This window comes from Mchenga conophoros, linkage group LG16 (genome assembly GCF_057382185.1).
Source record: "Mchenga conophoros isolate Kocher_MC1m ecotype Shallow Benthic linkage group LG16, M_conophoros_male_GT1.1, whole genome shotgun sequence".
Taxonomy (NCBI): domain Eukaryota; kingdom Metazoa; phylum Chordata; class Actinopteri; order Cichliformes; family Cichlidae; genus Mchenga; species Mchenga conophoros.
The window spans coordinates 7,108,997-7,120,885 of record NC_140541.1 but is presented as its reverse complement, the minus strand read 5'-3'; the positions used below and the strand labels follow the sequence as shown (position 1 = coordinate 7,120,885).

The following is an 11,889-nucleotide window of genomic DNA, read 5'->3' as shown; positions in this document are numbered from 1 at the left end:
CTTTAACTGGAGTCTTCGTTTCAGCAGCTTCATCGGACTTTGCTCGGCACCACAGACTTTCTCCTTTTTCCCAGGTATTGCAACACATGACACATGCAAAAGGAGATGATCCACCCAGGGAGAAACGTCTTTAAAAATTACATTTGAAAGTAGCCAAAATACACCAGAAACACAGGTGCACACAACCCCTTATGAAGAAACTGCAAGTAAACAGGTAAAATTCTTATTTAATGAAATCAGATAAGAAATTCAACATAAATTAAAATGCATAATTGTTAGTGTGTACATATATGTTCATAAGCTTTACAAATAGGAAGTATATATATATTTATTTATTTATTTTTGATTAACCAAGGAGCAAAAATAAAGTACAAGTCATCTTTCCGTAAACAACCACATTTACTTCACTAGATTTTGTTTTTCTGTATATTTTAAGTAAAGGTTGTTCTTGGAGGTTGAAGCTTTTCTGTATATTAAAAAAAGATTGTGTAAACATTAGTAATCTGTGACGAGTGCTTGTTCTTTTTCCTTTTACAGAAACTGTTTTTTGAGGTATTAAGGTTTGAACTTTTGGGCGAACTCGTCCAGCGCTGCCAGAAGCTTCTCCTCCTCTTGCGGTGTTGACCGGGAGGAGGCGAGGGGCAAGTGTGTCGCCACTCCTTTACGATCTGAAAGACATTTTATGCGAATACATGAGACCTAACACAAAACTGTGACATTTAAGTGATCGATTATAAAAAGTTTAAATATAGGAGTTTTGCAGCATCACAAAAACATGAATGTGATGGCATGCCACACATGGTAAGCTCCACACCTCACCACCAGTTGATTCACCTTAGTTTAATTTACAGTCACTACTTTAAAATATTCTACTTATTGTTCAATATTGTTTCTTTATTAAATGTATTTATTTTTCCATCACACCTTCCAATGTTTATATGGCGTGCACACATTAACCTTGCGAGGTCAAAGTTCTGTTTTATGTTATATTAATACATCTTTCTTTGTTTGAGTTACCTGGGGTTGGCTTCTCCTCCTGTCTGGCAAAGGGCTGGGAGAGCTGAAGTACCACTGACAGCCTAATTGGATAGCACCACATGCTTCATTGCCTGGGGGGTGTTTCATGCGTGTTTAATTGTTTTGTATTAGTTGGTTATATGGCAGCCATCTTGTTTTCCCCGTGTGTGTCATTTGGTTTAGCTAAACCAGTATTTAAGTTCCCCTGTGTCATTTCAGCAGGTCAGTTTATCTGATGTTTGAGGTTTTGTTAATTATTATCTTGAGTTGACCTCTTTTATTGGTCTGCCTGTTTAAGTTTTGGCTTTGTTAAATATATTTTCATATTTTTGGGTCAATAAAACCCCTTTTTGAATTTAAACACCTGTGTCCTTTATGCTTTACTGCTTGGTCCCTGACAATGAACATCTTTGATCAATACTATTAAGCTACAATTACGCTCATGAATCACTTTTGCAACAAACTAAATAACCTGTGATTACAAATTTCATTTATGACTGTAAAAATGACAGTTGATTTTGCTTCTGATTTATGCAAAAAGTGAAACTGCTACTGGTCCAGGTGTTCAAATCTATCGGTGGTTTTTCTGCATGTTACGATCTTGGCAACAGACAGTCTCTACCAGCTGATAGAGCGCAGACAGTTCTACTGCCTGCAGTAACGTCCGCTATCGTGGAGGAGCTAGAGAGGAAACGACTGAATTTCAATGCTGGAGCTTTTTCCAGCAGTCATCTTGATCATCACGGGGAATGAGAGGTGTTTGGACAATAGTATGGATGAGTCTGGTGAGCTGTAAGGCGCCAGTCTCGTTACAGCGAGATTATGACAGACTCATAATTCCCAGACTACTGTGTGACTGTAGCTAGAATTTTTTGGGTGGACAGGGACCCAAAAAAGTCCATTAATCTGAGTGTTAAGAAGAAATATGGAGGGATTTCCTTATTTGTGATTGAAAGCGTAGTTTAATTCTAGACATGTTACTGCGAAACAACGTTTCTGTGGCCTCATTATTGAAGTCCCAGCTGTGGGAACAGTCATTGCTGCTGCTGGTTGAATCCAGTTGAAACTGACACAGATGTCATTCAAATGAAGCATTAGTAAAGTATTAGCAAGTGCTGAATACATAATTTATATCTTTTGCTACCCTTCAAGTTCCTTAGTTTCTCTCTGTGATTACAGAGAAAACCATGTTAGATATTTGCAAGTCTGTTTCTGACCTTGAAAGAAGAGCCCGCTCGGTTGCTTGGCGGCTGCTGCGGATATGGCGAGCCACACCACGGTGTCAGCTCCCATGGCCTCTGTCCTCAGCTTGGACTTCATCCTAGCGTGGAATGAAGGCATGGAGGTCTGGACCGCTACAGAGAGAAAATTCAAAACTTAAGTCACAGAGACAACATTCTCTTGTCAAAGGTTGTTATTCCATGAAAAACCTTTGTCTTCCAGTTAAATTCTTAAGTTTTAAAGTATCTTTCTTTTCTTCACCTGGTGTGTCTGCCCAGCCGGGGTGCATGCTGGAGAAGTGGATCTCTTTGTGCTGAGCAGCCCATCTTTCTGTCAGGATCACCTGCTGCCTCTGCCAGACAAAGAAAAAAAATGCATATCAATATAAATACCACAACAATTCCTCTGTAGACCGCTACGTCTTTCAGTCACTCTACTTTATTCTGAGCGTAGGCCATGGTCCCGTCAAATGTCCCCTTCTCAAATTGGAGGTCGTCCACGTCCAATTTCTGTGTGAGCATGCCACCTGAAGACACAGTAATCTGGAGCGGAAACAGAAGAAATCGTTCATTTTCAGTCGTGCATTTGTACATCCTGGTTATTTTTTTGTGCGGCTGTAATTCAACCCACCACTCTCGGGTCTTCGACCTTCTTCAGTGCAGGTATCAGTGCAGTGGTGAGGATGTATGTACCTGAAAAACAAAGTTACGCACAAAAGAGTTTTTATTTATAGCCAATATTAGTCTTTCACATACTTTTTTTGTTACAAATTTGCAGAAATGACATTAAATAACAACATAATTTGTCAAATAAGGCCAAAACCAGTGATCATTACAATCACCTCCCCTAAATTTAAATACAAAATGCTTATTTTAATGTTAATATTTTACATTTTGCCTATTTTGGAAGTTTTTTTAAGACCATCTTAATTACAGTCAGTCCTGAGAAGTCATTTTTGCAGGAAAGAAAATGTTGAACACTATCATTTTACACAAAGTTACGATTTAAAAACCCCGGCTTCCTTTTTGTTGTTAAAACTTCCATCTGAAATATGTGTTCTCGTCTTACCCAATGTATTTGTGGCAAAGTTCTTCTCCAAACCCTCCTCAGTTAGTTCTCTCTGGTTGACCATACAGCCCGCATTGTTGATCTGAGAACCACCATAAGCAGATTGAGATTAACGTTAACGTTAAAATATGTTTACTGCAGATGAGCCACAACATATCTGCAGTTACCCACCAACACATGCAGTGTGTTGTTCTGTGAGAAGCTCTGCGCAAACTCCCACACTTGCCTGGCGCTCGACATGTCAACAATGTGGACGTGAACATTCTGGGAATAGACAGGAAAATTAAAGGTGTGGGTTAGTTTTAAGTCTAATCTAATTGGGTAGAAAAGCAGGTATGAATATTCTCATCTATTTTGTTTTGTTTGATTGCTTTATTTTCATTCACGTTTCTTGACAGAACATTTTAAAAATCTGATGGAAAAAAAACAAGCATGTGAGCATATTTTTATTAAAGAAAAAGCAAAGCTTCACTTTATTTCTGGGAGAGAACTCCTGTATAAAAAAGAAAAAACTCAGACAGATGAACAGTTAAAATCTCACCTCATTTTTACTGCTTTCAACAATTTCACCTTTGGCTGCTTCTGCTCGCCCCTTGTTTCGACACACCATGTGAACCGTTCCCCCTACAGACACAAACGAAAACATGATCAACATTTGACACACACAAATACCAGCAGGAAGGAGGAAAAGTGCCTTCTGTCAGCTGTGAGACTCTCACCTCTCTTAGCGATTTCCTGCGCTGCAGCTTTCCCTATCCCGCTGTTGGCACCTGTCACCATGAAGGACCTTCCATTCAGGTTTACATCCAGGTCAGCTGGAACAAAATGCTTTGCTGCTGCTTCATAGCCACTCCTGGTACGAGCAAAGAGGAATGTGTGAGCACATTACACTGTCACCCATATTTCTACATGCACTGATGTAACAGTGTCATCACTATTGGGTGTGGTTACTAGGATACAATAAGCATACCATAAGCAAATCACAAAATATAACGGCCTAATAATTTGGGTAATTTATCAAGTAAAACAGTCTTCCTCCAAATGACACTCTCCTGCTTTATACATGTCTTTATCCACTGTGTTAATTTGGGTTACTGGTCACGTCAGAAAACATGTAAGAAGCACTTTCACTGTTTCAAACATCTTGAGGTTGTAGTCTTGATTATACGGTAAGCTTGCAGCATTGTGTAATCGTTTACCTGTAGCATGCTGTCGGACACAAACGCGCAGTAACCGAGTGCTATCACTAACAAAGCAAACATGTAGTTAAACTTTGGGCGGCGTGTCGGAAGGTTATGTAGCCTATATGTACCGCAAACAATTAAGACTACAAGTCATTTGACTACATAATAGAGTCCTATTAGAAAAGGAAACTGTCTACTTACTTTGTATACTCCTGGAGTCCTTTGACAAGCCACACAGTATTCCTGTAAAAGGACATTTTAATACGCGCAGCTTCTCTACACAATTGGCTCTTTAGTCGCCCTAACAGTGGACACAATCCAGTATTTGCGTTTCATAAGGATGACTGCAGCTTGTTATGTAGTAAGCGAAGGTCTGTAGTGAGAGATGGGCGGAGAATCACGTGTATAAGCACCGGAAGTGTATTTCATAACGTATGTATACTGCCCCTGGCGGAAATGTTTGCTTACTGCTGTTCCGTAAACAGCTGCGAAACAAACCATCCTTTCATTTAAACAAACAAATTTAAGCTCAGTTTGAACTGATGTCAAAGAACCTAAAGGAGAAATGGCTGTTCGATGCATCTCTGGCAGTCACAATCGTGACACAGTGAGTTATAATTATATGAGTGTTTGTTTCGGCTCGTTCGACAGAGTTGTCAGGATGGCCGAGTGGTCTAAGGCGCCAGACTCAAGGTTAAACCTTCCTGTAAAACGGGACTTCTGGTCTCCGAATGGAGGCGTGGGTTCGAATCCCACTTCTGACAATACTTTTTTTCTTTCTGTGGGCTACGCTGATTTCTTTCGTCGTTCTTCGCTAACTACGTTTATATAACATGTTATCTTACAGGATACATTATCGTCCCTTCTCCGCAAATGAAAAAACATGACAGTCTTAAAACACTGACATGTTTTAAGACTACTATGCATTTTAATACTACTAATAAACCGTGTTTACGTTTAAAAATAAAATACGGAAACAGAATCGTAGTTTATAATCCGCACATTTCTCCTTCAGGGTAATTCATTCATAATCACATGTCAGTTCAACTACATGTAAAGTGCTGCCAGAGACAATAAATAAATAAATAAAAAGTCGAGTCTGTGCTTAAAAAACTGTTATGTATTTTACTTAGATCTCCGTCTCGGTCTTGAACTGATAATTTATAATATATGCTTAAAAACTTGAGTTTACCGTCTTCTGGCCTCAGATATCCAGGAGTACATATTACCAGTTCATTTAAAGCTTTCCAAACTGCAAATTTTAATCATTGCTAACCTATGTAAGGTTGGCTTTTCAAAGGTCAGCAAACCTTCCTGTATAACTTCTTGGTAGGATTAATATTATAAAAATGTTTTTCCCACTGATTTCATCATTTATATGGGCAAACAAGATTACTCAACCAAAATGATTGTTTCCACTTGGGAGCAGGTACTTCTTAGGTTTGGCGAAGATTACTGGGACAAAGTAGGCTAATTAACAGAATTCATACCTCATTTTCATCTGCATATTCAGTTTAAGACAGTATACAGATTACACATCTAAAATATACACCGGCATTCCTGACCTGTGCAACAGATGCAAAACCTCCTACCTGTTAATTAACTCATATGTTTGTTTGTTTTTTACCTGCCCAACACTTCAGTTATATTGGACTTTTTATTTTGAAGTGCTCTCTCATGTTTTGAGTGTTACACAATCCTTGTCCACTAGTTTCTCCTTTTTTGTGTTTCTGAAGATTCCACCCTAAACCTTAGCCGTAAGCAGCTGGACGTTATAGCTTTCACTTCAATGCTGGCACAACGTAGAATTTTGCGGTCTTGAAAAACTTCTCACCCTGAAAGATTCTATGTTCTTTTTAAAAATGGAGAAAATAAAATTCAGACTCAGAGGAAATGCTAATAGGTTTTCACAGGTGTGGCAGCAATTTATCATTTATATCACTTTGAGTACCTTGTTTTTTTGTTGTTGTTGTTGTTGTTGTTTTAATTGAGGGTGGTCTCTCTGTGTGTGTTTTATTTACTTATTTATTCATTTATTTCTGTTATTGGATTGGACCTTGGGATGGGTATTAGTTATATGCTGTTCAGTAGTTCTCAAAAATCATTCAAATTGTAACGGCCTGAACTGTATTGAGGTATGTCTTTGTATCATTGGTACTTGTTTTATTAGGCCTGATATATCAAACTACATGTAAAAATTCTATAAATAAACAGGATCCCCCCCCCCCCAAGAAAAACTTCACTTTACCAATTTTCATCTATTAATCAATATATTGATTTTGCACGGGTCACTTATTAATTCTTGGAACCCATTTTATACGAAATTTGTCTCGTTCAAATCTTTATTCGTCAATCGAGATTTTCTTTATTTTTTCTACTATTTATTTAAGGATGAATAAATGAATTTCCTTCTTTCAGACTTCTTGCCAAATGTTTTGTCAAAGTCGTCTACAATGGTGTAGCAGCAGCTCCCCCTGGTGTACAAAAGGAAGTGCTCTCGTGATATCCTGTGACAGAAAAAAAGGATTAAAAACGAACATTGTCAAGTACTCGTTATTGTTTTGAAAGCTTTGTTGTAACGAAGCAACAGCGCCGCCTGGTGTATAAATGAAAAAAAGCTTACAGCACCTGGTATTCCCAGGCGGTCTCCCATCCAAGTACTGACCAGGCCCGACCCTGCTTAGCTTCCGAGATCAGACGAGATCGGGCGTGTTCAGGGTGGTATGGCCGTAAGCGACTGTCATAGTAACAGGAAACATATTTATATGCAACAACAAAGGCTGGACGCTAAAACAAATGTAATGCAACGTGTTCAGGGTGGTATGGCCGTAAGCGAGTGTGGCGCTAACAAGAAGCATATTTATAGCTATTTAGTCCAATTCTCAACACAGGTCGGCTAGTTGAGTAGTGTTTTTTGTCTTTTCTCTTCCTGGCAGTGCCTCTATGTTTTTCTTATTAACGGAAAGACGAAATAAAAACAGAAAATAAAAGTGAGCCGTAACCCAAACAAACTTAAGGTTTTTAATAAACTCTACGCTAAACTCTTTAAAAAATGCCGCTTGTCTTTACAAAGTGATACAAAGTCTCAGCTGCAAACTTTGGTTAGCAGCAGTGAAACAGCTTTCTGACGGCCGGGATCGCAGTTGTCAGGATGGCCGAGCGGTCTAAGGCGCCAGACTCAAGGTGACAAACCTTCCTCAACACGGGACTTCTGGTCTCCGAATGGAGGCGTGGGTTCGAATCCCACTTCTGACAATTCTTTTTGTTCGTTTTAAAAATTATTAATAAAAACTATTATTCAGTTTAGCTTTAGTTAAGTACCTTGATAACGACCACTTTACAAATCCTGCTTTGTATACGAATCAAAACCTTTTTAAAGCTGAAAAATAGGATAGGACAAATAGGATAGGATAGGATGATAGGACAAAAAATGTGTAAATGTGACATGAAAAATTCTTTCAACAAGGAGTTCCTCAAATAGGCACACATTAACATTTTTACAATTCAGTGCTCTTGTAGCAGAAATACTGATTATTTTACTTATCTGTCTCCTCCCATCTCCACACCACTTTACCCTTACCTCACTTCTCATTCCTTAGGCCTACCCCCTCAATAAAACCATCTTCCCACTCTTCTAATCACTCTTTTTTCACCTCCACATTGCTGATAGTTGAGTTTTTCATCCACTCTTCTGTCATCATCTATGACAGGGGTGTGGAACTCCAGGCCTCAAGGGCCAGTGTCCTGCAGGTTTTAGATCTCACCCTGGGCCAACACACCTGAGTCAAATGATTAGTTCATCACCAGGGCCCTGTTTCAGGAAGCCGGTTTAGTGGAAAAACTGAGTAAGTATACCCTGAGTTAACGAAAACTCTGGGTTTTCGGTTTCACAAAGCGAGTTCAGCTGCAGCCTGAGTGAGTCACTATGACGACACACTCCGTGAAGCTAACCTGCCCCCTAGCAGGTTTACTACAACTAACCCTGACTGTCTCCGCCCCTTTGTCGGAAACCTGACAGTAGGAAGTGTCGGACATGGCGTGCCACTTCCTTGAAGAGCCAGTAGATCGTGAAGCCCAAATTCTCCGCAGAGCTCTCCGCCGGGAGAGAGTGATCAGAGCGCGTTTGGACATTTTATCATTTCCTGATGATTTTCTGTGCGAACGTTACCGTGTCTCAGCACAATCTATAATTTATTTGGATAACATCCTCAGGCCATATATTACGCATGTGACACATCGCGGACATCCTCTCAGTTCTGTACATATTATTTGTATTGCACTTCGTTTTTTGCAAACGGGAGCTTTCTGTATAATATTGGTGACGCTGAGCACGTTTCCAAGGCTACCGTCTGTCGGGCAGTCAGGAATGTTACAGTTGCACTGAAACGTCTCCTGTACTCGTCTGTGGTGTTCCCCGGTCACAGACCCACAAGATTTATCAAAGAGGGATGCCACAAAATTGCAGGTATCAGGATGACCAAAACTTAATGTATGATGTGGTGATACTTGAACTACTACTTAAATTTTACATTTATTTTCAGGGTTCCCAGGCGTGATTGGCTGTACAGATGGCACTCACATTCCAATCATTGCTCCTTCAGTAAATGAAGGAGACTATGTGAACAGGAAGTCTTTCCACAGCATTAATGTACAGGTACATAGTTCCCTGTAGCATGTCAAACTAACAAATTATTTCATTATAGTAATGGATGCTAATTTGTGTTCTCTGCACTGTGAAGATCATATGTGATGCTGCCAACATTATCACAAATGTGGAAGCCAAGTGGCCAGGCTCTGTCCATGACTCACAAATATTCCGTGAATGTACACTGAGCACAAAATTTGGACATGGTGAGTTGAGAATACTTTAAAATATATAAAGACCAATTGCTTCAGGGACATTTGAACTGAAGTGTACCCTTCTGTCTTAGGAGAGTTCACTGGCTACTTGCTTGGTGATAGGGGGTATCCATGTTTACCCTATTTGCTTACCCCTTACCCTGACCCTGAACCGGGCCCACAGCAGTGATATAATCTGGCTAATTGCAGGACAAGAGCCAGAATTGAAATGACTATCGGAATGCTTAAGGCCCGGTTCCAGTGCCTGCAAAGACTCAGGGTCACCCCAGAAAGGGCATGTGACATTATTGTGGCATGTGTGATTCTTCACAACATTGCCACAATTAGAGGAGAACACTGTCCTTCTGAACCAAACATCAGCAGTGATCCAAACCATGAACATCCTGACCCTCCCACGGACATACAAGATGGAAGAGCAGTCAGAGACACCATATGTCACAATCATTTCTTTTGACCCATCACCTCAACATGTTGAAAGAAGAATAAACAGATTTTTTGTTCAACTGGCTTTATTGGTCACCTGTATTTCCTGTACACAAAGTATTAAAAGATGTAAACCTCATAAAGTGTCTCTGTTGCTTCCTCCTCTGTAACAGCTGTCAATGTTTCTTCATTATTTTCCTGTAGTAAAGAAATAAACAACATTGCTGTTCTACTGTAAACTCATATAATCTGTGGAGTATTACTCACAACTGCATGTTGGTCTGGCTCAACAGGAGGCTGCACCAGATGCAGTACACCACCACCATCAACTGATAGAATATGAGGTTTATACAGGTCACTTATAACTTACAAGGGACCAAATGGCAATTAACAAACATACCAAGCACCTTACACTTCATTGTCATTATGCTCTCAAAGACAACCAAGGCTGAGGGAAGGCAAAATCAGTCGGAAAATAACTTCACTACAAAATAATTCATTATGGTAAAGAGTTTATCAAATGAATGTGTCGCACTGCAAAGGTGACTGTGAAGAAAGGATGTATGCACATCATGTATTATTTTGAATTTACCCCTTATGTAGGCACTTGTGTCTTGCGGGGTTATTGACTCAGAGGATGTCCCCGCAGAGATGCCTTCGGCCACAGGGCGCCCACTGTTTTGGCTGAGGGCCAACTGCTCAGCCTCTGTGAGTGGTGGTGGTGGAGGACCCCCACCTGTTTTTCGGGCCTCCGCTTTTTTTCTGTTGGCTATAACGGGCCACATTTGAGCATACAGAGTAAGCAAATATGTACTTGTAATGTGCCCTAATTTCAATAAGTGCTTACAGAAAGAAAATTAATGTAGCCTCTAACTGCAATTGATGTACATGGGACAAACAGACCAAGCACTATGGCTCATAATACAATTACACCTTACCTGTTTGGACTATATTTTTATATTTCATTTTTACTTGCTGCCAGGCACGTTTGGGGCCTGTTGGGTTGCACCTGCGCTCACATCACATCACAAAATAAAATGTATAAAATAACAAATAAAATAACATATGATAAAATAACGTGTTAAATGGGTGGAAATCCCTAGATCAATGTTTAAATTAACACTCACGCATTGACTCTGTCGGCTATGTTTTGCCATGCATGCTTTTGCAGCTGTGGCTGTGTTACTTTTTTCCGCGGAATTTGCATGTTATCGGCATATTCTGCCATCAGAATTTCGGCCTCAAGCGCTGTGAAATACATTGACCGCGCCTTCTTTCCCTCCGTCTCCATGGTGACTCGCTTAATCTGTGCTCCGCTTATCAGGGCTTTATGTATCCTCGTCCGCGCGCTTCACTTGGGGTTAAAGCAACTCCGTGTTGACTGAACTAATTGTTATCAGCCTTTCTGAAACCGAATATTCCGAGTTGGACAGTTCGGGGTTACTCAACCGTGAGTGTCGTTTTTCACTCTGAGTTTTCCAAACCGGCTTCCTGAAACAGGGCCTCTAGCGAACTTCAAGACATGCCGAGGAGGTTTTTTAGCCATTTAAATCATCTGTGTTGGATCAAGGACACATCTAAAACCTGCAGGACACTGGCCCTTGATGTAATTTGTAATTTGATTGCTGTATATCTTTCAGCAATGATACCAGATCATTACTTGTGAACATGATAACTTACACTGAGGCAGGTTCTAGCTATGGGCAGCCCAACACATCCACCCAAAAAAGAAAAACTCTCCCACCTCTCATGATCTTATTGTGATCAGAGGTACAATGAAATGTTGAACTTAGTGCAAGTAAAACCCACACAAACAGCCATTTTTGATAAATATATAAAATTTCACCTCTCAGTCTTTTCCCCCATAGCTGTGTCCCCCGATGAGGAGTAGCAGCGCCCCCTGGTGTATAAATGAAAAAAAAGCTTACAGCACCTGGTATTCCCAGGCGGTCTCCCATCCAAGTACTGACCAAATCAGGTCTTAATAACTTAGGATTCGTACTGAAGATAAAACAAACTTGCTCTTTGTTTTTCTATTTATATGTTTTCAGTTTGCAAAACCTGGAAAGTGTATTGACTCCTACATGTCACTGTTGTACCGTTTTTGTTGTTTTTG

The 11,889-nt window shown here is 40.0% G+C and overlaps 1 protein-coding gene, 1 long non-coding RNA gene and 3 other non-coding genes across 5 annotated transcripts; 3 read left to right on the top strand and 2 right to left on the bottom strand.

Moving 5' to 3' along the window:
- Positions 1-207: 207 nt before the first annotated feature.
- On the bottom strand, positions 208-4,871 carry dhrs12 (dehydrogenase/reductase (SDR family) member 12). Its single transcript, XM_085248802.1, has 10 exons — positions 4,692-4,871; positions 4,026-4,159; positions 3,848-3,930; positions 3,478-3,570; positions 3,307-3,388; positions 2,869-2,930; positions 2,676-2,780; positions 2,500-2,590; positions 2,235-2,372; positions 208-668 (listed from the first exon to the last, which is right to left on the bottom strand). Exons 1-10 carry the CDS (start codon positions 4,745-4,747, stop codon positions 556-558), a joined length of 957 nt encoding a protein of 318 aa, XP_085104928.1. The 5' UTR covers positions 4,748-4,871; the 3' UTR covers positions 208-555.
- Positions 4,872-5,145: 274 nt separating this feature from the next.
- On the top strand, positions 5,146-5,254 carry trnal-caa (transfer RNA leucine (anticodon CAA)). Its single transcript has 2 exons — positions 5,146-5,183; positions 5,209-5,254. It is a non-coding gene; the product is annotated as a tRNA-Leu (tRNA).
- Positions 5,255-7,106: 1,852 nt separating this feature from the next.
- Positions 7,107-7,225, bottom strand: LOC146556190 (5S ribosomal RNA). Its single transcript, XR_014889088.1, has one exon. It is a non-coding gene; the product is annotated as a 5S ribosomal RNA (ribosomal RNA).
- Positions 7,226-7,635: 410 nt separating this feature from the next.
- On the top strand, positions 7,636-7,745 carry trnal-caa (transfer RNA leucine (anticodon CAA)). Its single transcript has 2 exons — positions 7,636-7,673; positions 7,700-7,745. It is a non-coding gene; the product is annotated as a tRNA-Leu (tRNA).
- Positions 7,746-8,963: 1,218 nt separating this feature from the next.
- Positions 8,964-9,908, top strand: LOC146556188 (uncharacterized). Its single transcript, XR_014888967.1, has 2 exons — positions 8,964-9,341; positions 9,422-9,908. It is a non-coding gene; the product is annotated as an uncharacterized LOC146556188 (long non-coding RNA).
- The last annotated feature ends 1,981 nt before the right edge of the window (positions 9,909-11,889 follow it).